Source organism: Ovis aries, chromosome 2, assembly GCF_016772045.2.
Source record: "Ovis aries strain OAR_USU_Benz2616 breed Rambouillet chromosome 2, ARS-UI_Ramb_v3.0, whole genome shotgun sequence".
In the NCBI taxonomy this organism is placed as follows: domain Eukaryota; kingdom Metazoa; phylum Chordata; class Mammalia; order Artiodactyla; family Bovidae; genus Ovis; species Ovis aries.
Window position 1 is genome coordinate 62093666 of NC_056055.1, and position 27068 is coordinate 62120733.

Here is a 27068-nt window from a genome sequence, read left to right on the forward strand (position 1 = left end):
TAGTTGGGTCACCTGTCTCTCTCTGAAACTGTAAAGTTTCCCTCCCCTACCCCAATCCCAGTCAATCTTCATTGTGATCTGTGGAATAAATCAAATAAGTATGAAAAAAGTCCCTCCTGAAAGTATTTACAAATGGTTGAGATGGACATGAGACACACAGGTCAATGGATTTAAAAGGTTTATCATATCAGACAGTATAAAACAATATTTGAAGTAATGTTTAAAGAAATATATGAAAAATAACTTATTATGTATTAATCCATATAGTAAAGCAAAGTTTGGAAAGAAGTAATTTAAATTACCTAGTACTATGTAGAAAAAAGGCTACATCTGCTTATTTTGATGAGAAGTAAGTAAACTGACAAGTAAGGTGGCAATTTCTTGTTTATAACTGCAATATCATAAAATGAGGACCAGCTTGCAGCTACTAAAATAGCAAGTGACCTTCTGCATCTCTGATTTCAACCACTCAGCGGGTTTTTTCCACCAAAGGGGCTTATTTTAGCTCTCACTCGACATTTCAGCAAATGGTGTGCTCCAAAGGCTACAGTGTCTCAGACACGGATTGCACGGGTGGTTTCATTAGAATCCCACATCCTGGGAGCGGGGAAAGTTGAGTATATCTTTAAAAACTGCTGCTTTCGGTGTTATTACCAAGAGCACCCGTGGCCCAACTGTATCAAGGCGAGAAAGCTGAGGCTCAAAGCTATATTTAGTACTAGAGGGAGTTGCATCTGAACTTCCTAATTCTTTCTCTTCCTCCTTTTTTTTTCTCATGAGAAAGGATGGTTTCTTCTTTGTGAACTATAGCCCCTATTCATTCTTCTCCATAGGAATTAAACGAAAAAAAAAAAAAAAAACACTTGGAAGTATTCTTCTTAAAATACTATATATCAGCCTCAATCGAAATGATTAATGAATTTTTAATTTATCACTTGCCTTAAGGATCTAGAGAACTGCTCAATTCCCTGTTTAGTTTATACTACTAGTGTGGAAGTGGAATTCTTAGGGGATTCGCTTTGAATTAATGCCAGGATATCTCCACGGACTTGCTCAAGGCAAGTTTTAAGTGCCTGCATTAGAGTTTCAGAATATCAAGACTCCTCAGAACCCACACACTGAGGCAGTAACTCTAATATATTAGAACAATTGGTTTAAAGGTGGAACATTTAACCAAGTGTGCATTTTGTCTTTTTGACAATAGACTCCCAGTTTTATAAGCTTTCTGTCATTAAATAGAACAAGTCTACTGGTTAGGGTGTAACAGACGACAGTGTCAGAGAGGACAAGGTTACTTTTAAGGCCTTTCTGATTTTTCTAATCTCTATTTAGAGATGATTATTTTGAGGGCCTAAGTAGAAATGTGCTACCAGCATAGAAACATCAATATTAAAGCTTAAAACAGCCATCTAATAGTGATCCATAACCTCAATAGGAGGAAGGAAAGATTTTCAGCACATATTTCAAGTTCTTTAAATTTTTTGAAGAAGAATTTGGAGCCATAAATAACCCATAACTCATGTGTTGGTTCAGTTTCAAGGTCCAATCACTCATCGCTCTCTTACCAGTGAATTAGGAAAGCTTCTGGTCTCCTTTTCAAACAAATTCTACAGCCAATTATTATATCAGAGAATGGCATAACTGATTTTTACTTCATGTAGGTCTTAAGCAAAATGCTCTAAAGTTCTTTAGAAAGATATATTAAGAAAATATAAGATTATGTTATTACCTATAAAAATGATGAAAATGTGATAAAATACAATTCAATAAAACATGAACACACACAGAGAAAAACGGTGGAAAAATTGGATTAATGCTACAAGTAATAATACCTGGGCAAAGACTGCATAAACAGATTAATAAATAAAATGGCTATAATTTTATCAAATTTCAGGAAGCTCAGGTGAGAGCATTTTAAAATTAAGAAAACAGAAACTAAAGCAGAAAGAAAAACTGAAAGAATCCATATGGCATTTATATTTAAACAGAGTATATCCAAAGGGAAAAAAGACCATAAGCAGCAAAACAAATTAACTATCTAAAAGGGTGACTTCTTAATAATTTAATAATGGAAAGCTGTTCTGGAACACAGTGTTTTGTTTCACTGCAATAGCGCATGTCTAGTTTTAGAGACGGAGAAGGCGATGGCACCCCACTCCTGCACTCTTGCCTGGAAAATCCCATGGACGGAGGAGCCTGGTAGGCTGCAGTCCATGGGGTCGCTAAGAGTCAGACACGACTGAGCGACTTCACTTTCACTTTTCACTTTCATGCATTGGAGAAGGAAATGAGAACCCACTCTGGTGTTCTTGCCTGGAGAATCCCAGGGATGGGGGAGCCGGTCGGACAGTACTGAAGTGACTTAGCAGCAGCAGCAGCAGCAGCAGAACAAGCAAAAACAACATAATCCTGAGCCCATGAAAATCTTAACCACTCTCTTTTAGAAAGTGCACCTCCCTCTCCACGTCACCCAAAGGACACTCAGCAGGTCACAGATGATGGAAACCTAATTATGAAAATTGCCCAGGGACATCATTAGGATTGACTTTTACTATTTGGATTTTGCTGACATATGGATTGACCGTTAATTTAAACAGAAGCAATCCCTCCCCAACCTTATCCCCCTTTTGGAAATGTAGCCAATATAATTCTGACCTGTAGGAATAACTAAATCAGAAGACATCTTTGGAAGCAATTATTACATTTTCAAACATTTAATCTAAATTTTTAAAAGTCACTTGATTGCTTAAATAATACATTTCATTCATTGACTAATGTTTTAAAGTAAGTATTTTCTAAATAGTCTGGCACCAAATGTTCCTAGAACAAACGTGTCTGAAAACCAAATAGCAGTTCCACAATAGTCTGCATAAACAGGGCTCAGATTTAAAAAGTAAATTTCTTTTTCTCAGTAGCAAGGGTATATTGTCACATATCCTTATCTATAGCTTACGTCTAAAATAAAAGTCTTTCCAGCTAGAAACATTTTCAACAGGCTTCCCCACACTTGTAAACATCACAGAAATAAATCCTGTACTGGTTGGGAGCGAGCCTGTTAAGTTGGTTGTGTACTATGGTAATGAAAACCAAAGTGTATCAAGCTCCAACAACTCCTACCCATCAGTTGACATTTCTGTGTACCATAGCTTATGTGGTATTTTAACCCCTGCCAGTTCTTCCCAAAATGGGTATTTGAAAATGTGGCCAAAGCAGGACCTATTCACCCCAATCAGTGGAAGAACGATTCAGAGCTATTTCTGAGAATCAGTGTCAAGCTTGCAATGCTGGGAAGTCCTAGTCAACAGTGGGGCTGTTTCAGAGGCTGTCTTATAAGCATAAACACTCTATCCTTCAATAAGTCAGCAGCAGAACCTCATGAAATCTCCTTTCCTCTTCCTTATTGCAGAATAGTTTATGTCTATTATGGCTTTTGAAATTGAGTGTAGAAAATGAAATTGGTTTTCCCATAGCTTCCCAATTTTTTTTTTTTTTGATTGGTGGATTTTAAAGTCTTCTTAGGATGTCCTGAGTCAAAAATTAATTCCAAACTAGTATCTCCAGGAGAAGTCTCCTGAGGAAGGTCAGTTTTATACAATTTCAACTCAAAACAGAAAAGATGATTTACCTAATGTAGTGAATGCTAGCATGCAAGGAAAGCTGTACTGACAGAGAAGTGAGCATGTCACGGCCAACGCGCATACATGTGCTGTGAGTGGAGGCACAGGCTTATAAGCACTTCAGTTGAGCATATAGGTATGTATTGCTTATGATGTAGATCATTTGTATATATATACACACATATATATATGAATCATTGCACTCACTGAGCATATATTATATATATATATATACACACATATATATGAATCATTGCACTGAGCATGATAGGTGAGTGACTATAACACATTACTAGATGACTTTGGAGATTTTTTTCAGATTGTTTAAGGATATCTAGAGGATGAGATGGCTGGATGGCGTCACTGACTCGATGGACGTGAGTCTGAGTGAACTCCGAGTGTTGGTGATGGACAGGGAGGCCTGGCGTGCTGCGATTCATGGGGTCGCAAAGAGTCGGACACGACTGAGCGACTGAACTGAACTGAACTGAGAAAAGATATGGATTTGAATAAAAACCTAGGAAAGAAATACGGGCTTCCCATGTGGTTCAGTAGTAAAAACAATCCACCTGCCAAAGAAGGAGGAGGAAATGGCAACCCATTCCAGTGCTCTTGCTGGGATAATCCCTTGGGCAGAGGAGCCATGTGGGCTATAGCCCATGAGGTCGCAGAGTCGGACACGACTGAAGCGACAGAGCATGCCCACAGGAAAGAGTTACAGTGTCCTTTGTCCTGGGATGGTCTAAAATAACTCATGACCATTGACTACTTAATACAGTTGTGACCATGGTAGAGATCCCAGAAATGTGACAAATTGAGCTGCATAGCCCAGCCCCCACACTCATGAAATTTCTCTTTTTTTTCTTTTTGAGATAGAAGATGGGATTCTGGAAATAAGCGGCTTCTTGGGATGTAGTGCATGGATAGTTCGCTACTCAGAGATGTCAAGTAAATCCCTCTCAAGTAACCAAGGTCACCTGGATAGGCCTGCGGCTCAACTAAGAACATATCTTAATCATTTGTTCCCCTTTTTCTTTCAAGAGGGAGCCAGGGAGGTGATCAGGTTGAAGTGGGCCAGGGAGGACAGGTGGATTGACCCTGAAGCTGTACCCATACAAAAGCTTACTCTTTACTTTGATTGTACATAAACTTGGGATGGTTTGGGGTTGGTCACCACCCTCTCCTTGGGTAGCTCCTGGTTGTCCTCGATATTGACTTTTTTTTTTTTTTCCCAAGAGCATGAGTGAAGAGAAGAGGATGGTGCACACTTCTGATGTGACTATGGTTGTTAACTGTATAGTTGACAGGACCATTTTACCCATGGAAACTTCCTATGGAAACTCCCACCACAGACATCATTCAGGATTGCTTAGTTGCCTATAAGTCCTTTTCTCTCCACTACTGTACCCTTCTCCTTGGGAAGCAGTTGTAACAAAGGGGATATTTGTGCATAGGCCCAGAGTGTCCACCAGGAAGTGGGAGAACCATTATCCTTCAAAATCATTTAGTCCATCGGCCCTATTTTTCAAATGAAGAGACTGAGCTCCAGAGAGCTGAATAATTTTGAACAAGTTCATGTGGCTCGCATGTGGAGCCAGGATTTCCTAAACTGCCTGCATAGGTCCTGTGTTCCGGTGAGGGTGACAGGAGTGTCAGATGACAATGGAAGTTCACAAGATGTCTTCCACCAAGGCAAAAAGGAAGAGCTCAAGACACTGGATTTCCATTTCCCTGACCTGCTTGAATGGTTTTCCTCACCGATTTAGTCTACTTATATTCATTTTTAAAGACTTATTAGGCACTTGCTCCTAAGTGGAATGCCTATGTGTGTTTGATACAGGTGCCACTAGAAGACATAGAAAATACATAGCTGGAGTTAAACTCTATTCTCTGTACCATTTCTGAATGAGCAGTTGAATATGCATAGTAGAGTTAAGCAGTTATAAAATATTTACCTCAAAAAGCCTATGCCATTGAAAATGCTGCCTTATGACTATAGCACTTGCTTGGTGTTCTTAGGAAAGAACAACTGAAACACGATCAAGTTTTATAGAATTTTCCCCAATAAAACAGCACTAGAAATATCTTCCATGTGTCTATTTAGCTTTGATAAAAAAAAGTAGTACATCACAGGGATTAGAGCACCTTTAGGCCAATCCCTTTTTGTAAACTTCTCTGTTAATACACAGCTTCTGAATAGAAGAATTTGCTAAAAAGAGGTTTATTTCTATCTTTTGATGTTTAAAATTCCAGGTTTCATAAATAGAACACAAAAGGAATAGGAAAGTAAATCTACAGTTAAGATTATATAGCAGGGATCAATGAATTCACATTTCATTGTCCTTCTGGAGAGAAAATTACTGAACAGCAAACTCAGACGATAGATGTAAAAGGCAGTCTATACCATTAGCACTGAAGCTAATTTGATGGATTCCCCTCCCCCCGTTTTTAAAAGCACATTGATTGGCTGTGTGAATTGTCTTGCTGTCTGGTGTTTCATAGATACACTGTCAATCATCTTTGAGCTTAAATGAGTTTTCATTAAGAGTATTAGTCCTGCAGAATTTTTCGCCTCATCGGAAGGCTGTGGTGAGGGAGCTAACACACAGCCTCTCACTTTCTTTCTCAGCTTGTTTGCCAGTCTGCCTCTAGAAAGCTCTCTCTCCCTGCCACCAACCGCTGCAAAATCTTATTTGTAAAGATAAACACATGCACCATGCCAGCTTGAGATAAAATTCCTGCTAAAACCAGGTAAACCTGATGCCTAATTATTAATTTGCAGCTGCCTTTTGCCTTTTGCTTAGCTAGTGAGGGGCTCCCTTTGTTTGATGGGAGGAAACGTAGTTAAGAGAGGGTTTTGCTGTTACTCCGACCTGGGTTCACTGGCTTACTCTGCTTTTAATAAGTTTTGTAACTTTTGAGACTCAATGTTTTCACCTGCAAAATGGATATACAAATACTTATATAACAGGCATAAGAGGGTTGTTATAAGCATTAAATATTCCTTGGCCCCATGTAGGTGCTCAATAAAAGGTAATTACATAACTGGTAATGACTAGGAATGTTATTAGGTAATAAGGAGATGAATACATTTATGATATAAATTATCATTGATAATAACAATGATGATGATAAGGCTTATGCAGGACAGATACTGTTCTAAGGATTTTCAAATATTAGCTAATTTGATCCACATGCCCAGGTTGGGGCTATTCTTGCATCACGTTTGCAACTGAGACTCAGCTTAGGTAAACTGACTGAAGGAAAAGCCGCAGCCAGGTTTTGAACTCAGGCAGTCCGACTGTAGAACCGAAGTTCTTAACTACTGTACATCGCTGGTGCCCTCCTGCCCACAGAGACGGTTATGGTGCTTTAGTGAAATGAATGGCAGTCTTTTAGGTGGTGCAGGGAAACACTGCGCATCACACTGTTGTGGCTCCGGTAGGGATCTCTATCCGACGCGCAGAGGAGTTTGTGTCCACTAGATGGCGTTGCCGTTTTGACGAAATGGGAACCAAGGCAATGCTTAGGCTCAGGAGCCAGCTAAATTTGAGAGCTCTCGGGAGGACAATGTAATTGCATCCCCAAAAGTCTGATGGAAGAAACCTCCAAAATTTACCGCAGATCTAGAGATCTCTAAAGACTAATAGTATCTGGAAATGAGAAGAATAAATGCTAGTTTGTTTTGGGGTCAATGTCTGTGTAGAAAATCTGGATGGATTTCGAGATTCTCTAGTTCAGGACAGAAGGGAAATGACCTGGGTAGAGTTACCTGAACTTCATGTTTGTGGCTGCAGTTCCCTTCCTATAATACCTCCTACTGATTCTAAATCGCAAAGAAACTGTGATTTAGGACTTAAATCACGAAGATTTTTGAATTCTTAGAAGTCTTTCTTTTTTCTGTATGGAACAGAAGACTGCCCAACAATTGTTTCTGCTTCCGTATGTTTTAAACATGTGTTCCAAATCAGTAGCAAACTTAGGCACTCAGATATTAAGTAGGCTAAAAGCAAAAAATGGTGCCTAGTTCCTTTTCCTTTTAACATGTCCTCTTGGAAAGACTGAGTGACTTTACTTAAACCGATTGTCCTCTATTGACTGACAGTGCAGTTTGTGGTCATTAAGCCCAGAGCAAATAGTAGGGTAATGGATAAGCACGAGAACTCCAGAATCAGATAGCCTGGGATGGAAGTTGGCGCTATCCTTTAGTAATCAAAGGATATGGGCAGGTCACGAGACATCTCTGAGCCTCTGTTTCCTCATCAGTAAAATGGGAATAATAGTTTTTACCTATCTTATAAGATGCTTGTGAAAATTAAGTGTGTGAAGTGCCTGTGACATGGTCCCTGCTGAAGAGAGAAATCTAATGAATATTTTTGTTATCAGCGCTGATGGGCAGTTTTCTACGTCCTTCAGCTGTGCATGTTGCTACAAGGGCTTTATCGACCACTTCTTTGCTCCCTGCCACAGGCTTAATTGCTGAGAGAGAGAAATAACGTTCCAGGTTTTGTAACTGTGTCACACCACGTCTTCCTCAGCCAGATGGGAGAAGTAGCCAAGATGCATATGGCATGTCCTTCGTTATGTGTTCACATCAACTTTATTTAAAACACTCGTAGGCTTTGTGCTCCTACTCACTGTTTAGACAGAGAAGGTGACTGAACACGTGGTGGATAAGTGGAAACAGCTCAGAGCTACTGAGTGCTTACTGAGTGCCAAATGTGGCTCTGTTTTACATGTATGAACTCGTGGAATTCTTACAACCATGGTGAGATCTATGAGCTAGTACTTTTGGAGAAACAAATAGAATAAGCAAACTGGAATTGCGAAACTTGCTTTCCAGCTCAGATTCAAGTGGCCTAGTACCTATTTTTTGGCAATGCCAAGTGAGACCTTAGTTCCCCAACCAGGGATTGAACCTGCAGTGGAAGTTCCCTTGCAGTGGAAGAGCAGAGTCTTAATAACTAGATCACCAGGGAAGTCTGCAAGTGGCCTGGTTCTTAACCACTCTTTTCTGCTACCTCTTAGGGAGAGATCTGAGGAGGCCTCAGACTTCTGAGCTCCACACTGCTTTCCCCTGTGCACTGAATACTGCAAAGAAGCCTGCTACAGCCACTGCCTGTGAGCTCCTCCGGGACACTGTTAACAGGCAGCTCTGTCACCCAGGAGGGTAATGTGTTAAACCTACATCCATATTTTTATGGCAATTACTGAATAAAATCAACTGACTAGACATTTAACAGACTCTTAAGCTTAATAGGGTAAAAGAGTTGTGAGGAGAGAAGATAGAGCACCTAGACAGATGCACTCTGGAACACCACTCCTTAGCAAGGACACTGCCGCAGCAAGAGGGTAGTGTTGCTCAGGCAGCGGTGCCTGGGACTCTTCCTGCTCAGTGGAGCTTATTTGTTGCTCTTCTGTAACTACAGTCTTTTTTTTTTTTTTTTCACTGAACTCTAGACTTTATTTGGATTCCACCAAGTTTTTCACGTCCTGTTTACATTCCAGATCCAAGGTGGATTGTACTCTTTTTATTGCCAGGAATTCAGACTTTATTCCAATGTAAAATTCTTGAATTGAGATTTACAAGAGGCTTAGAGGTCTTTGGGTCTATCCTTCTGCCTCTACACAGAAGGAAACTGACATTTGTCCCATTATCTTAGAGAGTTGGAGCCCTGTTCGTTCACTTTCTTCTACATACTGCTTCTATATCCCTTAGCTATTTCACTTTTAATAGCATTACTTTGAACACTTGCTGAAATTTTGTTTATACCAATAACATTTTTCCTTCAGTGATGAACCCAAATCCAACAGATAGCATCTGTTCTTTACAGATAGCATCTATTTATAATTCCTTCTTTCTTCCTTTGCTTGAAATAAACTTTTATGGGCCTTGGGAACAATGACAGTTGTTAGACTATATTTTAAAATCAATTAGTTTTCACATTAGAAGTCATGAAAGCAAGTAATTCACCTTAAACCTAAGAAAATGATCTTACAAAACAGGACCAAGGCCACTTCAAAGTAGAATTTCCAAAAATGTTCTGGAAGATTTCCACTTACCAATTTCGCTCATTGTTATCCCTGGTGCTAACTGCCCGTTGTTGAAAGAGCTATAGGTAAACAGGTTGGGTACGGATGTGAGGTCATAGATAGGTTCTTGCTTTATCTGCTTGATTCCAGTCATGTCAAGTCCTGACTGATCGGGGGATGGCTGGCCGGAATCCACGTTGTAATAACCCTCAGACTTGGGCAGGTCAATGACGTGTCCATTGGCATACGTGCCGCTGGCCTCATTGTTCAGGTTGTTGAGGCCGTTGCTGATGCCGCCGCCATACACCCTGGCGAGGGCTTCCGCCTCCCCGCTCTGCTGCTGCCGCTGTTCCTGCAGCCGCTGCTGGTGCTTCTGCACCTCAGCATACAGGCTGTCTCTTTGCTTCTTGGACATCCTCCCAAACTTCACAGCTGGCGGGAGACAAAAGTAGAAAACGGCACTTGCGGTTATCTCTCTCATTAACTACTGGGAGTTCAAGAGCTCACGATGACTGTCTCCTCAACACAAAATGCACAAAGTCCAAGTCCCATAGCCCCTGAGTCCATGGGTTTGCACTCCACGTTTGCTGAAAGGCTATATTCAGGGATTTCTGTAATGGTTTATGTGCATAGTGAGAACTAAGTCTAAGCTAGGAAGAAATTTAAATACTCATGGATGTATTTCTCATTGCTGTGAAGTTAGAAGGCACATTTCCTTGTTCTTTCTTACTTGTGGGGAAAATAAAATTCACAAAAATCTCAAACTACCACATAGTATCTATTCAAATGTCAGCTAACACTCATCATTAACTTCCCTCCTAAGCGTTAGGGTTTCTGGATTGTCAGCCAAGACCCTATTATTTCACTATTTTCTAAATAGCAGGTTGGGTAAGACCAAGATGTAGAACAGGGTGAGAAACACAATTTTAAGTAACATCATTTGCCTTCACTTCTCTACGTCTGAGTCTCTATTTCTGCTTTGCCAATAAGTACATCTGTATCATTTTTCTACATAGGAGCGTTATGACACAATATTTGCTTTTTTTCTTTTTGACTGACTTCACTCTGTATGACAGTCCCTAGTCCATCCCTGTCTCTACAAATGGCACAATTTCGTTCCTTTTCATGGCTGAGTAATATTCCATTGTATATATGTACCACATCTTTATCTGTTCGTTTGTTGATGGAAATTTAGGTTGCTTCCATGTCCTGGCTATTGTAAATACTGCTGCAATTGTAGTATCTTTCAAACCTCTTTCAAAACCTCCTTGCTTTAGATTTCTATGCACTCTAGGTGAAACGGGCTTCCCTGGTAGCTCAGCTGGTAAAGAATCTGCCTGAAATGCAGGAGACCCCAGTTTGATTCCTGGGTTGGGAAGATCCCTGGAGAAAGGATGCCTGCTCCAGTATTCCTGGGCTTCCCTAGTGGCTCAGATGGTAAAGAATCTGCCTGAAGTGCAGGAGACCTGGATCTGATCCCTGGTTGGGCAGATCTCCTTAAGCAGGGCATGGCAAACTACTCCAGTATTCTTGCCTGGAGAATCCCCAAGAACAGAGGAGCCTGAGCAACTAAGCACACTAGGTGAAACAGCTATTGTAGTGGATTGCCTGCTTTAATAACCCTGATGCTTTTTGCCTGTGTGCCTTCTCTTTCTCATATAAATTTGCAATGCCCTTTCATTCTGTGCAGGCATCCTGCTCCACCCCTTTGACTCAGGGTCATGCTCTGGGCCCATGGGATATTGATGTATGTAAGCTTCCCTGGTCGCTCAGGTAGTAAAGAATCTGTCTGCAATGTGGGAAACCTGGGTTCGATTCCTGGGTTGGGAAGATCCCCTGGAGGAGGACCTGGCAACCCACTCCAGTATTCTTGCCTGGAGAATCCCCATGGACAAAGGAACCTGGCAGGCTATACAGTCCATGTGGTCACAAAGAGTTGGACACAACTGAGCAACACACGCACAGACAGAGGGCTTCCCTGGTGGCTCAGTGGTGAAGAATCTGCCTACAATGCAGGAGTCACAGGGGACACAAGTTTGATCTCTGGGTCACAAAGATCCTGTGGAGGAGGGCATGGCAACCCACTCCAGTATTCATGCCTGGAGAATCCCATAGACAGAGGAGCCTGGCAGGCTACAGTCCATGGGGTCGCAAAGAGTCGGATGCGACTGAAACCACTTAGCACGCACGCACGCACACACACAATGCAAACAGAGACTTAAACAGTGCCTGTGTGAGTGCCTAAACTAGTCTGCTGGAGGATAAGAGATGTGAAACACAGCAGAGCCATCTCAGTCAAAGCCAACTACAATTAGGAGGGTTGGAGAACTAACTGCAGCTGATAAAAGATGTGGGAATGAACCCAGACAACACCCTACATTTAGCAATTTTAGGTTCAGAATTCTGCTCACAATCAAAGCTAGCAGTGTCAAGTAAGTACGTTGCCAAGTTCCTTGCCCTGGTAAATATCTGAAAACTCACTCAATGGAGAATAGTAATGCCTCTTCCAAAAAACTGACTTATCAAGTCACTGAACAACTTAAATATTTTCAAAGAAAAAACTTAAAGTTCCACTACATTTTGAAATAATCAGGCTTAATCCTAAATCAAGGATTTTGCTGACAATGGCTTCAATATTAGTTTAGAATAAATTTTCTGTTCATTTCAGAAACACAGATGAGCCAGTTTTTCAGTTTTATGTCCCTTTCTATAGTAAGTGGTGACATATTTGGGAAAAAAAATTACAGCACTTGGCAAAATAAACTTACTGAACTTTCCTGATAAATAAAAAATTCCTTCTCACTATTTGTAAATACATTTATTGTATTCATAGACTTATTTTTAGCAAAGGCTATATTACTACTATATTTTCAAGCAGCAGCATTCTTCTTTCCACTACCCGTTAATCAGTACAACACGTGTTTTAAATGTTTGCCCCTCTCAAATTTGAATTATTCTATTAATGAGATTCACTTGAGTATGGAGGCAGCCTCTTGTTAAACTGCTAGCTCTCAAAGAAACTAGCACAGCTCTGTATACATTGCAAGTGCTTCATAAATATTCAACAATGATAGTATTTGCTTGTGATGTGCTCTTAAACCTGATTTTGATCCCACACTTGCAAAGAACAACTTTGTGTAAATGTGTTGGAAACTTTTTCAGGTCTACTTGAAATGATAGCATTCAAAATGGAATGTAAGTTTTTGGAGTAATTTTAAAACAAAGTTGCAAACTCTGGGAGATGGTGAAGGACAGGGAAGACTGGTGTGCTGCAGCCCATGGGGTCGCAAAGAGTCAGACACCACTTAGCAACTGAACAACGATAAAACAAAGACGCTGCTTCTTCAAAGATTGCTGCTTCTTCAAAGATTGCTGCTTTCTACCACACAACTAGACACAAGGTTTTTTTTGTTTGTTTGTTTCAAGAAGAATTCAGTTGTTGAACTTATCATCTATGACTTTTCATAGTCATTTTAAAAATTATTTTATCTTTGGCTGTAATGTTTATATCTCACTACTTATCAAGGAAACTGGTCTTAATCTAACATTTAAATGTCAAGGATATGCCTTTTTTATAGTGCTTTAAGATTTGTAGAAATAATCTGATTCCATCTACCTAAAGCTAGTTATAATTTTGAAATATTCTTTCTCATCCTCCTCAGGTTGTACTCCAATAGAGCGTCCTGTGATGATGGAACTTTCCCTGTGCTTTTGAGTGTGGTAGTCACAAGCCACATGTGGCTTTTGAGCACTTGAAATATAGCTAGGATGACTAAAGAACTGAATTGTGAATTTTTTTTAATTTAAAAAAAAATTCATTTGAAAAACTTTTAATTGGAGGATAATTGCTTTACAATGAATGTTGTGTTGGTTTCTGCCATATAACAATGTGAATCAGCCATGATTATATATATGTTCCCTCCTTCTTGAACCTCCCTCCCACCCCTCACCCCATTCCACCCCCTAGGTTGTCACAGAGCACTGAGCTGAGCTCCCTATGTTATATGACAACTTCCCGGTAGCTGTCTGTTTTACATATGGTAATATATATGTTTCCATGCTACCCTCTCAATTCGTCCCACTGCTCCTTCCCCTGCTGTGTCCACAAGTCTAAATTCTATTTAATTTTAACCAATCTAAATTTAAATAGTGACATGCAGATACCTTATTGGACAATGCCATGCTGGATAAGAAGAAGCCAAACCTGTGACACCCGCCCCTGTAGGCAGCTTTCATGTTTTCATAGAGACATGCCATTTGGAGGATACGTAATTATTTATTGCAAGGTAATTACCATGTTTGCCCTTTGGGGTGCAGTTTCTTCCTACTGATACAAAACCTTTTTCTGTTTATTTTTTTTTGTAAGTAGTACTAATACAACTGGAAATAGTTTACACTGAAGATTCCTATAGCTAACATTTGTGAAGGGTCCGCTTAAAAAAAGAAATACAATGGTGGAGAAGGTTCGGTGGGTATATACATGCCCTCACTTCACACATACAGGTACATACAATATCTTCACCCATTAATACACACAAACACTTCTATGTTTGCCAAGTGGACTTGACTTTTGATTCTTTGCCAATGCTAAATTTGAGCAAATTTGTTACTGCTGAGTGTGTCTTCTACTCATATACCTGCTGTGGCTAATCCACCACTATCAAAGCTGAAATTCAGGAGAGAATGAAAGTCCAGTGGAGTCAACAGTTATATCAAGCTGTCTACTAGTAGTCATGCTGTTTCAGTGACCGGCTATAGTGAAGTAAATATTCTTACAGACAGGCATAACTTATAGAGAGCAAATGAAAAAACATAAAAATGAAGATGCCACTGTATGTCTGAGGGAAGCTGAATGGGGTGTTATGTAGAAAGAAGTTTGATGTGAGATAACTTACTGTGGCTACTGGTACTACTGCTAAAGCACTTTGAAAAGGCTTGCTTCATCTGCAGAAGGTAGCTGTAATAAATCAGTGGCAGAAGACATGCCACCTCTCATTCTTGAGTCCTTATAGACATGGCTAATCAACCATAACCTCAGGACTTTGTAATCCTTTGATACCACATACTAGGCATTAGCAATCAATAGCAGATAAACCCTATTTAGCTTCCCAGGTATTGAACTTGACAGACGTGTGTGTGCTAAGTCATGTCCGACTCTTTGCGATCCCCTGGAACTGTAGCCTTCCAGGCTTCTCTGTCCATAGGTTTTTCCAGGCAAGAAATACTGAAAATTTTGCCATCTCCTACTCCAGAGGATCTTCCTGACCCAGGGATCAAACCCATGTCTCCTGTGTCTCCTGCACTGGCAGGCTGATTCTTTACCACTGTACCACCTGGGAAGTCCATTCCCAAGTATTAGCGTGACTTACTTAGTTTACAAAGTACCCTTTATATTCAAGGCTTATAACAAACTTCCTCTATACAAATGATAAAGAAGAATTTGTTTCCCCTTAGAGAGAATCATTTTTTCCTTCTGTTGAACTCCCTTCTCCTCATTCCCAACCACTTCTATCACCCCTTAGTATTTCTTCTCATCATCAGTTTGACATAAGACATGTTTAGGAGGCAATTTGGATGATGTTCCTGGAAGCCTCAGGATTGTTTCTAGACTTAAAATCAAGAAGGATCATTATTCTTAATCCTCAGCATCCTTAGGTACTGTATTGCTTTTACTTGCATAGAAGTTTATGCTGCAGTAAATTTCTTCCCCCTTGAGAAGGAATTGTGGCTCTATCCATAAACAATCCTTCCCCTACCAACATATTTCTTTTATGTTGTGAGATTGAGATAATCTCTTAGATTTTGTAGGCTGATGTCACTAAATCTGCCTTGGACCAAACACCCGTCCCTTGCCCATGATTCTGCTCACCAGCCCACACCAACATGATCTCTCATTCCAAATACATACTTCCTTATATTATGGGAAGAAGCACCATTTCTCAGTGGGTTAGTCTCTGTATAATTGTTAATGGAGCTTTTCAGACACTGTCAATTATTATGCCACCTTCAAATTATAAAAATGAAGTACAAAATCATCAACTCAAATTCCCACAGAATTTCACTAAATAAATTCTGAAAATCATTTAACGCTTACCTCATAATTTCTTCACTTTAGTAATGTATAAGTACACAGGGCTACAAATTTACCCTAAAGAGTAAATGTATGTGATTAGCAAATTTAGAAAAACAGACAAAAAGATTGGCTAATAGAAAAGTTTTGGAAACTTAATCTCCGTAGCTCTAGAATCTACCTATAAACTGAAGGGCTCAAGATCAGATTATTTTAATTTTTTGAGTCAAATGTATCTTATTGGTGTACTTTTGTGCAAGGCAAATTTAGGCGAGCTAGAAATTAGAGAAATGATAAGAAAAATTCAAGATGCAGCTATCTAGAGAAGGCAAGCTAAGAAGTAAACAGTGTATATGTTTAGATATCTTCTAAGCAGAGCTAAATTTATCCAAATGACTAAAAGCCCTGAATTTATTTAATAGCTTATAGAATCCCTTTATACCAAGAGACAGTGAAGGCAATTAGCTAAATTTCTTTAAAATCTAGAAATGTTTCTTTTTCCTTTTTTGGTCCATACTATCTTGAACTTCGTTAGAGGGAGTGAGACCAGAGACACAGAAATCACAATGATTCACATAAAGAGAATAAGTATCAGGGACTTTGTCTGTGTCTCAAGCTCTACATAAAAAACATTTTCATGATTCATTCAGCAAATGCTTAGGTGCTTGCTTTTAACCAGATCCTGAGGATTCAGTGGGAACTAGACAGAAATGACCCCAGGACTCAGGGCTGTTCATAATCCAATATCGGAGTGCTATGCCAGTATCAGTGCGGAAAGAATTTGTTTAGCTGAATACTTAATGGAAGCAAAGCTAGATGAAATCCTTTGTGGGAGCTTATTTGTCCTCTTCATTAATCTAAGAAAGTGCCAAGCCACCCATTTGGGTTGGGTGTGATGGTAAAGTGCACATCTGAGTCTATTCTGAGAAGGACACCATCTACACAATCCTTCTAAGACATGGAGTTCTGCTGCAGCCTCTGCTATCTTCATCTGAATAGGCCACATTCATTAATGGAGATTTTGGGCTTCCTATAGAAGCACGTTTTGTTCCTGAGCATCTCCACATAATAAACAGCTTGTGCACCAGTCCGATTTACCCAAGTGGTCCAGGTTTGCCTGAAACTTTCCAGTTTTAGCTCAGAAACTCTCACATCCCAGGAAATCCCCCATTCACAGAAAAACCTGGACAAGCGGTCACCTTTCACTCTATGTGGCTTTCACCTAATCTATTTAGCACAGGTTGCTTGGTGAGATACAGGAAAGTCTTTCCTTTCTTCCTATTTCATAAGCAAAACTATATATTTATATGCTCTTACTTTTCCTCTTAATACACTGCCAGCATGTAGCTTTCTTTACTTTGGATCCCCAATTCTCTTTGTCTAGAATTCTTCCAACCCTTTAAACAGATTCCAGCGAAGCATCCATTTGAAAGCCTTTAAGTAAGAAATAGGAAGGCAACGCCTTACCATCTCTTGACATTCCTAGGGCAAGACACTTCTGCAGTCGGCAGTGTTGGCAACGGTTTCTGTTGGTTCTGTCAATTAAACAGTTTCTCTGCCTCGGGCAGGAGTAAGAGGCATTGTTCTGCTGGCTCCTCCTAAAGAATCCCTAGAGGGAGAGAGAGAATGGGAGGCAGGTAGATTTATGAGAAGGGACCATTAACATATACTACAGTGAAAGTAACTGACTTCAATTTTTACAACTCTTTGGCTACCTCTCCTTGGATAGCTTACAGACATTTCTATTGGAGAAAACTTGGACTCTGCCAAGATATGAGGGTATCATTCATTCATTCATTCATATTTACTAAAGACATCTTTACTGTTCTGTGTGAAGTGAAACAGAACAGAGTTTCTGCTTCCAGAGAGCAGTGGGAAAGAGTGGCAGAGGAGAGTGTCACATACAACAACACTTGTTGGGGGTAATGCGTGCGTGCTCAGTTGTGTCTGACTCTGTGATTCTATGGAACATAGCCCACCAGGCTCCTCTGTTCATGGGATTCTTCAAGGCAAGAATACTGAACTGGGTTGCCATGCCCTCCTTCAGGGGATCTTCCCGCCTCAGGAATTGAACACATGTCTCTTAGGCTCCTGCACTGGCAGGCAGGTTCTTTACCACTAGCACCACCTGGGACAATAACACAGGCTTATGTCAAGGCTGTGTGAGTGAGGAACTTGGGGTACTGAGGACTGTGGGTTCAACAGGTGCCACTACCTTCCCAGTTTTTCAGATGCTTTTTCATCCATTTCAAAATGTTTGTATTTGGCCCGAATGTATCTGGAAGGTTGTATTTCTAACCAATGATGTACATTAGAGTCAGCTACATCTTTTGAATAAAGGAAATTTGGTTTATAAACTGCCAATTAAAAAAATAAACAATAAGTAAAAACTGAATGAATGCCCTCTGCTTGATCTTGTTACTGAGTCCAAGCTCTCTCCGCTTGCAGCAAGATAGGCCAATAAACCCAGGAGACGAGGTGTTGAGGCAAGTAATACAACTTTATTTGGAAAGCCAGCTAACAGAGAAGATGGCAGAGTAGCATCTCAAAATAACCATCTTGTTGGGCCTGGATGCCAGATTCTTTTATGGATCAGAGATGCGGGGAGGTGAGGAAACAAAGTAAGAAGACAATTTAATTCTTGCAACTATCTCTTAGAATGGCAAGTCTCAGACAGGCGGATGTGTTAGTTTCACTTCCTTACAGTCATTTCTTGGGTGGTGTAAAATGGAATATCTCCTGTCATATCAATAAACAAACATACCACAGCTATCTGTGATTCTGGTCCCCCAAATGTGAGTTTCTGAGCCAAGCCACATTGGGGGCCATTTCCCACACAAAGTACTCAAGACTGTCCCAGTGCGTCACAGGCGGGCAGGGTCAGGCTATCTTCCTGTGAGTCAGACGAAGGTACCCTAGCCCAGGGGTGGAGGGTGTTGGTGAGGAGGGGCATGTCTCCCCGAGGCAGGCCATTATGTATGCCTCTAATAACAAAAGGGGCAAAATAAATGCTCACGCCACAGAGGTAGACCCAGCATGGATCAAAATTAACCCATTCCCGTTACTGTCTGAGACTATAGTGATGCAGGAGGTACTCAAGCAAGTAAGTTTAGGGCTTTCTGGTGCAAAATGAACTGCCTTGGGCCATACAGCACCCTTATAAATAAATCCACAGCTGAGTTTATTTATTTATTTATTTTGTCTAATTCTTTGGCTACAACCCATATTAGTTATCTTAGCAAAAATCCTAAATAAACATTTTCTCCAGAGATATGAAAGTTTCCTTCACCCTTTCGTTTACCTATTTAATGTTTTCCTCATCACTCCTTGCTCTTGAATTGCAAACCAGCAAAGGTGCAAAGTGCTACAAACAGATTTACCAAGACAAATGTTAGGAAAAGATAACCTATAGTACTGTCTCTTGGCAGCAGGAAGCCTAGAAAATGTTCAGGAGGGCTGACCAATGCCCACGATGCCCATCTTGCTGAGAGGTCTGGAAGTGGACACCTGACTTCTCTCAAACAGCTTCCATGTTTCCTCAAGTATCAATGGGAGGATAGAGCAGGGCTGGGACTAGGGTGAGGTTGGTGAGGCAACCATCTTGATCCCATATTTAAGGGTTGCCAAAAGATGTGGCACTCAGAATAAATATTTTAACACTGATTTTAAATGTTAAGGATCAACATTAATGCACACCCCTCAAAAATTTAAATAAAAGCAGAATTTAAGTGACCGATTTTCCTTTTGTCTTGGGCTTCCATATGGCTTGGCAAAGCACTGCAACAGAGAGCTTGGCCAATCTTGTGAAAAACTCAGAAAACGAAGCATGGCCAAGTATCTCCTCTCTAAGGTTTTGTGTTTATAAGCCCCAAGCCATTCAACAACAAGGACTAATTTTGCCCCCATAGTTCCAAGCGTATTATTTATTTAATGGACCAGTGGTGGCAAAATAAGATATCCAACTGTCCAGTTTGAAAGAATTCACGGAGCCCTTAAACAAGAGATCACATCCAAGTCCCCAGGGATTGAAATGATGTACTTCATCTACCGTGAAAGCTGTCAGAAAGCATAACCTCAGTCCATTGGTCCTGATTAAAGATGACTTGGAATTTACATTTTACAAAAAAATTGTGCAGTTTTTATCTGTGGATACTCTAAGTGCCACTTAGCAAAGGAATTGACAGAAAAGACTTTTTTTGAAGTCACAGCTACAGCCCTAATTTAAGGCCAATTTGACATTAATTGTAAGGCATTTCTTGCTTATCTGTTGCTCATTATTGCAAATGAGGTTTTTGGCATGAAAAGGAGATTTCGTTTTAAATTTTTATTGAATGAAAAGGAATCTGAATAAGTCCACACGCTGAAATGATGTTTTTTTAATGTGGGTTGCTTATGTTGACCTGAAAACAGGATTATGAAAATTCAGAGATTGATACTAAATGTGCTGACATTGATATCTTATTCTGAGGAGAATTTCTTGAGTTTGCTATTTGGAGAAAAATGTTGCATATTTACAAATGTGGGTTTTTCCATGAAATAAAAAAATTTGTGTGATGTACAATGTCATTTTGACTAAAACCTCAGAATATGCTTCAAAATAACAACACAAGTTTTTTGAATCTGGGTTCCTTCTTTAAATAGAAGAGATGACAGGAACCTAAACACTCATTCTTGGCTATTGACCTGTTGGAATATATTTGTTAAGTAGTTCAATAGTTTAAAAATTACTGCTTAAAACTGTTTAGCTCCTTAGCAATACCACAGATTCATATTTTGAAATCAGACATTTTCTAAATCCAGCTGTAAACAATAAAACAAAACATTTCCACTTTGACAGTGGTCTAAAATCACCATCACCATGATGGTGGTGTTAGTTACTCAGTTCTGTCTGACTCTTTGGGACCCCATAGACTGTGTCCTATCAGGCTCCTCTGTTCATGGAATTCTCCAGGCAAGAATACTGGAGTGGGTTGCCACTCTCTTCTCTAGGGCATCTTCCCAATCCAGGGATTGAACCTGGGTCTCTGGTATTGCAGGCAGATTCTTTACCATCTGAGTCACCAGGGAAGTCCCTTTTTCCACCCCCCCCCATGGATAGTGTATAAACTAGACCAGAGCTCTTAAAATTGTATAATAAACCGACACAGTGGGAGTGAGGGTGATTTCACTGGAGAGGGGTCTGATTCCTGAGGAGTGAAAGAGGAGAGTGAAAAAGCAGGCTTAAAGCTCAACATTCAGAAAACAAAGATCATGGCATCTGGTCCCATCACTTCATGGGAAATAGATGGGGAAACAGTGGAAGCAGTGTCAGACTTTATTTTTGGGGGCTCCAAAATCACTGCAGATGGTGACTGCAGCCATAAAATTAAAAGACACTTACTCCTTGGAAGAAAAATTATGACCAACCTAGATAGTATATTCAAAAGCAGAGACATTACTTTGCCGACTAAGGTCCGTCTAGTCAAGGCTATGGTTTTTCCAGTGGTCATGTATGGATGTGAGAGTTGAACTGTGAAGAAGGCTGAGTGCTGAAGAATTGATGCTTTTGAAGTGTGGTGTTGGAGAAGACTCTTGAGAGTCCCTTGGACTGCAAGGAGATCCAATCAGTCCATTCTGAAGGAGATCAGCCCTGGGATTTCTTTGGAAGGAATGATGCTGAAGCTGAAACTCCAGTACTTTGGCCACCTCATGCGAAGAGTTGGCTCATTGGAAAAGATTCTGATGCTGGGAGGGATTAGGGGCAGGAGGACAAGGGGACGACAGAGGATGAGATGGCTGGATGGCATCACTGACTCGATGGACATGAGTCTGAGTGAACTCTGGGAGTTGGTGATGGACAGGGAGGCCTGGCGTGCTGCGATTCATGGGGTCTCAGAGAGTCGGACACGACTGAGTGACTGAACTGAACTGATGAAGAAAATTGGCTATCTGCTTGGAGGAAGTAATGACTTATTCTAAGAGAGTAAAATAAATTGCTGATCTGTAATTTTGCTTTACTGTTTCATGAGATCAGTTGAGGCACATTAAGGTAGACAGCATGCAATTCTGAATTATAGGTCTGCAGAAGAACAGAATACAAGGCACATCTCATGATGTTCAAACATGGATTACTGCTTATCACCTCTAAAGCAGGTTGGTATGTTGCTGCGTTAGTACATTTGTGTTATTCTTCCCCCTCTGCATTCCCTCTCCTGACTTTATTTTCATTTATTCCTTTTTTTTCCCTTTCCTCCCAGTTTCAATTCCAGGAATTATACTTCTTCGAGACTGTTATGAAGATACTGCCAGTTTTTCACATAGCATGACGATCTGAGTTTCAATACATTTTGTTTCATTTATATCTGAACGTCTTACAAGATTAAGGGTGGTTCTTAGAATCTGTGATTGTGCCGCATTGCCTTCATTCTACTGACCTTAAATTAATGATTCACTCAACTTGCATCATGGATCAAAAAAATAATTGCTTTTGCCAATAACTTTGCCGGTCTATCAATTTCTCTTCCTGGACTATAGCTTCTTTTCATTTGTTCTGGTTACACAGTACCCTTTAAAATTAGTTGTAGAACTGTTTTCATTTCCCCTTGATATTTAGTCTCTCCTCTTTCCTACCTTCTAAGGATTGAATTTAAACATTTACTCTTAAGTTTCAAATTTCTCTTATTTCGGATTAGTCTATGTTAACTGCTGTTCCTCCAGTTTTAAGATTTTAAAAATCAACTTGCTTATAGGAATTGGAAGAATTAGTTGGATTTGTCGTGGAGGGGAACACTGGACTGAGAATGAAAAAAAAAACAAACATGTTTGTTTATGTTCTCTCATGAACTAGATCAGTGATATTGGCCATATGACATAATCTTGTTAATAACACAGGACCTTTTTGATGAAATTGAGGCAGATTATTTTTAACTGACAAGAGGTTATCTGCTCCACTTTTAAGATTTCATATTTCTAGTTTTTTTTTTTTTCTGAAATATGAGAATAAAGGATAGTCACAAGCATATTGCAAATGTTACCTTGACTTCTTTCTCAAGCAGATAAATAAATACAGGCCCATTAACTTATAATCTTTATTTTAAACTTTAATGTTGATATAAATGTGGTGGAGTTTACTGGACACAAGACTGTTAATACAGCACATCAGTATTTATATTTTGGTAAATGTGAATAACTGAGGCTTTGAAATAGCAATCCACTTCTAAGCAGCTCCTGATGAGTTAGACAATGGCAAAAAGGTGAAAGGCCAAATAACAGAAACTAACCCACCCACCACCAAGCAAGAATTCCTGAGTGTCAGCAGCAGGATAAGAATCCTTTAGCAAGCCTTTCAAAAGTTGTCACCTCTTGCATTGTGAAGCACACAGATGCCTGAGGCCAACACAGACGCTGTCAGCTGTGCCTTGTTAATGCCCGTACCTTGCAGCCTTCACACGTGATGACTCCGTAGTGGATCCCAGAGGACTTATCGCCACAAATTTTGCATGGTATCACTTCAATTTGTGCTGAAAGGGGAAAACAGACAGTTTTGAGCTTACAGAGTCGTCTTCCTTTCACCCTCCCATCTCCCTCCTCACTTCTGCCGTGACTCAGTGTTGAAGACTCAGTGTTTCGGGGCGCGGGGAGGGGGGGCGGGGGGTGCTGTAGGGTCATCTATTCTATCTGAATGGCTTCCCTAAGCTTCTTCTAAGTAACCTGGTGGTGGTCAGTCCTTCAGTTGTATCTGGCTCTGCGACCTCATGGACTGTAGCCTGCCAGGCTCCTCTGTCCAAGGGATTCTCCAAGTAAGAATACTTAAGTGGGTTGCTATTTCCTCCTCCAGGGGATCTTTCCGACTCATGGATCTAACCTGTGTCTACTGCGTCTCCTGTATTCGGCAGAGGGATTCTCTATCACTGAGGCATTTGGGAATCCCTTTCTAGATAAAGGGCATCCATTTACCATTGTTTGTTTTGTTTTCCTTAACCTAGAAAATGTAACCAGGGACTAGAAGTTTTCTAAACTTTTGGTTTCATTGTTTTTTCCTTTTCGAACTTCATATAGTGTGACTTAAAAATCTCTTGAACCTGTGGTTTTGGTTTTCTTTTTGTACTTCAGACTTTAAGTCACTGAGAATGATCACATTACCTTTTTCAATGATACTTTAAATGAGTAAATAAAGCAAAACTGGAAGGGGTAGAGGTAATTTCATACACTAAATGGCTGGAGGTTTACTTGTGAAAATGCCAACGAATAATCTGTCCAATATTTATTGAGTATCTATATATCCACTAAAATAATAAAGGCTGTTGACATAAGATATACTAATGACACCAATTATCTAATCAATAAACCAAATATAATACATGGAGATATCAAGGAAAAAATGATAAAGCATATGGGTACATGCTAAGTCACTTCAGTTGTGTCTGACTCTTTGTGACCACCAGGCTCCTTTGTCCATGGGATTCTCCAGGCAAGAATACTGGATCGAGAATACAAGAATACTGCCATGCCCTCCTGCAGGGGATCTTCCTGACTCAGTGATCAAACCAGAGTCTCTCAGTCTCCTGCACTGGCAGGCAGGTTCTTACCACTAGCGCCACCTGGGAAGCCCAAAGCATGTGGGTACTATCACTTCAATAGGACTGAAACAATTTCACTGGAGATAAAGATATTTTGATTTTGAAAACTGTGTAGGAGGTGTGAAGCAAAAGGTATATCTGCAAGCAGGGGGGAATTGAGATGGCCCCGAATGATTGTGGCTGGTGATCACTGAGACAAGTAACTTGGCTTTAATGGAAACTTAGGTCATAAAACTGGATAGAGGGAGTGATATCAGATTATAAAGTTCCTGGGGATCAGGCAGAAGAATTTTCACCTGACATCACTGGCTATAAGGAATCAAAGACGTGAATGAAGAAATGGCTAAAGTGGTGGTTTGGTTACTTTAGAAAGATAAGTTTGGCAGGCTGACCAGAAACAAATGGAAGACAATTAAAATTCCCAACCTGGGTGTCAGGAGCTGAAAGCGTGAATTACCTCAGTAGCAGGATAAAGGCAGAAGCAGCAGCAAATAGAAAGATAGCTCAATGGAAGAAGTGAGAAGGTAAATGAAAGAGGCGGAAACTGATGAAGAATCAAAGGTGACTTGTAGCTTCCTAGCCTTCAGTGTAGGACTAAATGATAGACTTGACATAACTGGGCGGTTGGTAAGGCAATTCCTCTGTGGAGTATGGTAGGGCGTAGGACTTCCATTTTTCATGTGTGCAGTTTAGTGTCATGCCTTACAGAACACGTATAGAACCTCTTAGAAAGATGATTTAAGTCATCATCTTTGAGGTTATGGATGAATCCCTGATATAAACTTTATTTAGAATGTAGTAGTTCCCATGTCTCTGATAGTATTCTCAGTGTTGTTAAAATTATACACACTAGGAAGATCTGCTATTCCCACTCCCAATTTAAAATAATTATGCAAAATATGCTTCAAAATGCTTTATACATCAATCTGCCACTTGGATGCTTTCATGCAGTTTCTCACCCTTGAATATGCAAAACAAATATGCAATGACATAACCCTCTTTTTCTTACCATTCTACTTTAAAAAATAATGTAGCTTTAAGTATTAAAAAATAACTTAGCTTTATGGATGCACAGTAAATTTTTTAGATTATTTCACAATAAGTTCAAATCATCTTTATAAGCAAAAAATTCAGTGTTATGTCTCTATTTTTCAGATAAGAATACTGAGGATTCAGGTCATTAATGATGTTCTTAAGGTGACTTGGGAAAAAACACGGAAATTAGCTGATTGTCCTGATAGTTCATTCAGTAACCCTTTCACTGCCTCCCACAGAGATAAAATACAAATGCAATTTTGAATTCCTATATTATTCAAATGTAGCAGTTAAAGACATAAAAATAAAAATATCAGGAGACAAATCCAAAGAAAAAAACTTACTCGACTAAGTATTTCTATCTCTTTCTCTTCTTATATATGAACTAGTATTTGTTTTCAAAATTTTGTGACATGAAAAAAATGTGATATTTTATATCACTCTGCTCTGTTCTGTTCCCCTGGATTCCAGTCCCTAATCTGTTAATGATTGGACCAAGGGGGAAAAAAAAAAACTCTGATCTCATTTTCTGGTTTAGAAAGTTTAGCTGACAAACTTCATAGATTTGTGAGGATTAAATGAGTTATTTTTACCTTGTAAATAATAAAGAGCTACAAAATGTCAGTCTTAATCATCACAATCAAAAACGTCATCATTAGCTGGTATTACTGATGCTTTTGAACAAAAAATAGAAGACACATTCCTTTATTAAAAATCTTACCATTAAAAAGCCCAAATGAATGACGCTGTAAGTTATTTGTACTTTTTTTTCTTTTGAGTAACATTTCTAACTGTGGATTTTTTTCAGTGATTGCAAAACTGACTAAAAATGCCAGGTATCCATTGTACAGTTGTTAGGCTTATATGATATTAAGTCAGAGGCACTCTTTGCATAAATTACTCCCCAGGGAGTAACTTACACGTGGGGAGAATCTGCTTCAATAAGTTCTTAATTATAAAATGATCTAACTCTAAAGGAAATGAAAATAGAGGTAATTTGCCCCCTGGGGTGAGAGAAGATGTTTTGGAAAGCCACAAAGGTTATCTTATACAACTTCGGAAATACAAATGGGATAAGGAATGATTCGATAGAGCATCTGCATATTTATACATATTTATAATTCTAGCTCAACATGTAATCCTGAAGAACCATAAACATTTCAATGGTATTTTTAAAGAGAAAGAAGTCCCTGAAAAGTGTATTTGTGTAAGGCTGTATGTGGGAAGGGAGTTACCAGTTTGGAACACCTATGACCATTTTTATCTACTATGATATAATAGATTGTCTGAGGTTTTTATAGGTGAAGGTGAATTTCAATAATTTAAAGCATGAATCATTTTCCTTTTCTCTCATTTAAAATACACTGCTTTGGAGCTACAGCTTCATAGTTCACACTATGTATTTTATAAAACACATCTCCATGGCAGGGTATTTCAGACACTGCTGCTGCTGCTGCTGCTAAGTCACTTCGGTTGTGTCCGACTCTGTGTGACCCCACAGATGGCAGCTAGTAGGACAACATATCAGATCATTGCTTCAGTGTTTGCCATTTCTAAATGTCTTGCTGTTATACTTGCCATCATTTGCTGTGTGACTGTCTTGCAGTGGCTGCAGATCTAATGACAAATTATTTATCATGGTTTCAAGATGGATATCTAGGGAGGATTTGGTGGCCTGGACCTCACTAACTGTGACAATGAAGCTGATAGGCAGAGACTGAGGAGCAAGTTCACTTCCATACTTTCGCTGGATTT

The 27068-nt window shown here is 39.7% G+C and overlaps 1 protein-coding gene across 1 annotated transcript in view; it reads right to left on the reverse strand.

The window, feature by feature from the left end:
* The window catches only part of RORB (RAR related orphan receptor B), a gene marked incomplete at its 5' end in the record, with an annotated part of 50761 nt that extends 27540 nt beyond the window's left edge, over nucleotides 1-23221 (reverse strand). Inside the window, 3 exon segments of the mRNA NM_001129737.1 lie at nucleotides 9681-10082; nucleotides 17188-17329; nucleotides 23134-23221. Coding sequence (NP_001123209.1) covers nucleotides 9681-10082; nucleotides 17188-17329; nucleotides 23134-23221 — 632 coding nt within the window.
* Between the last annotated feature and the right edge of the window lie 3847 nt (nucleotides 23222-27068).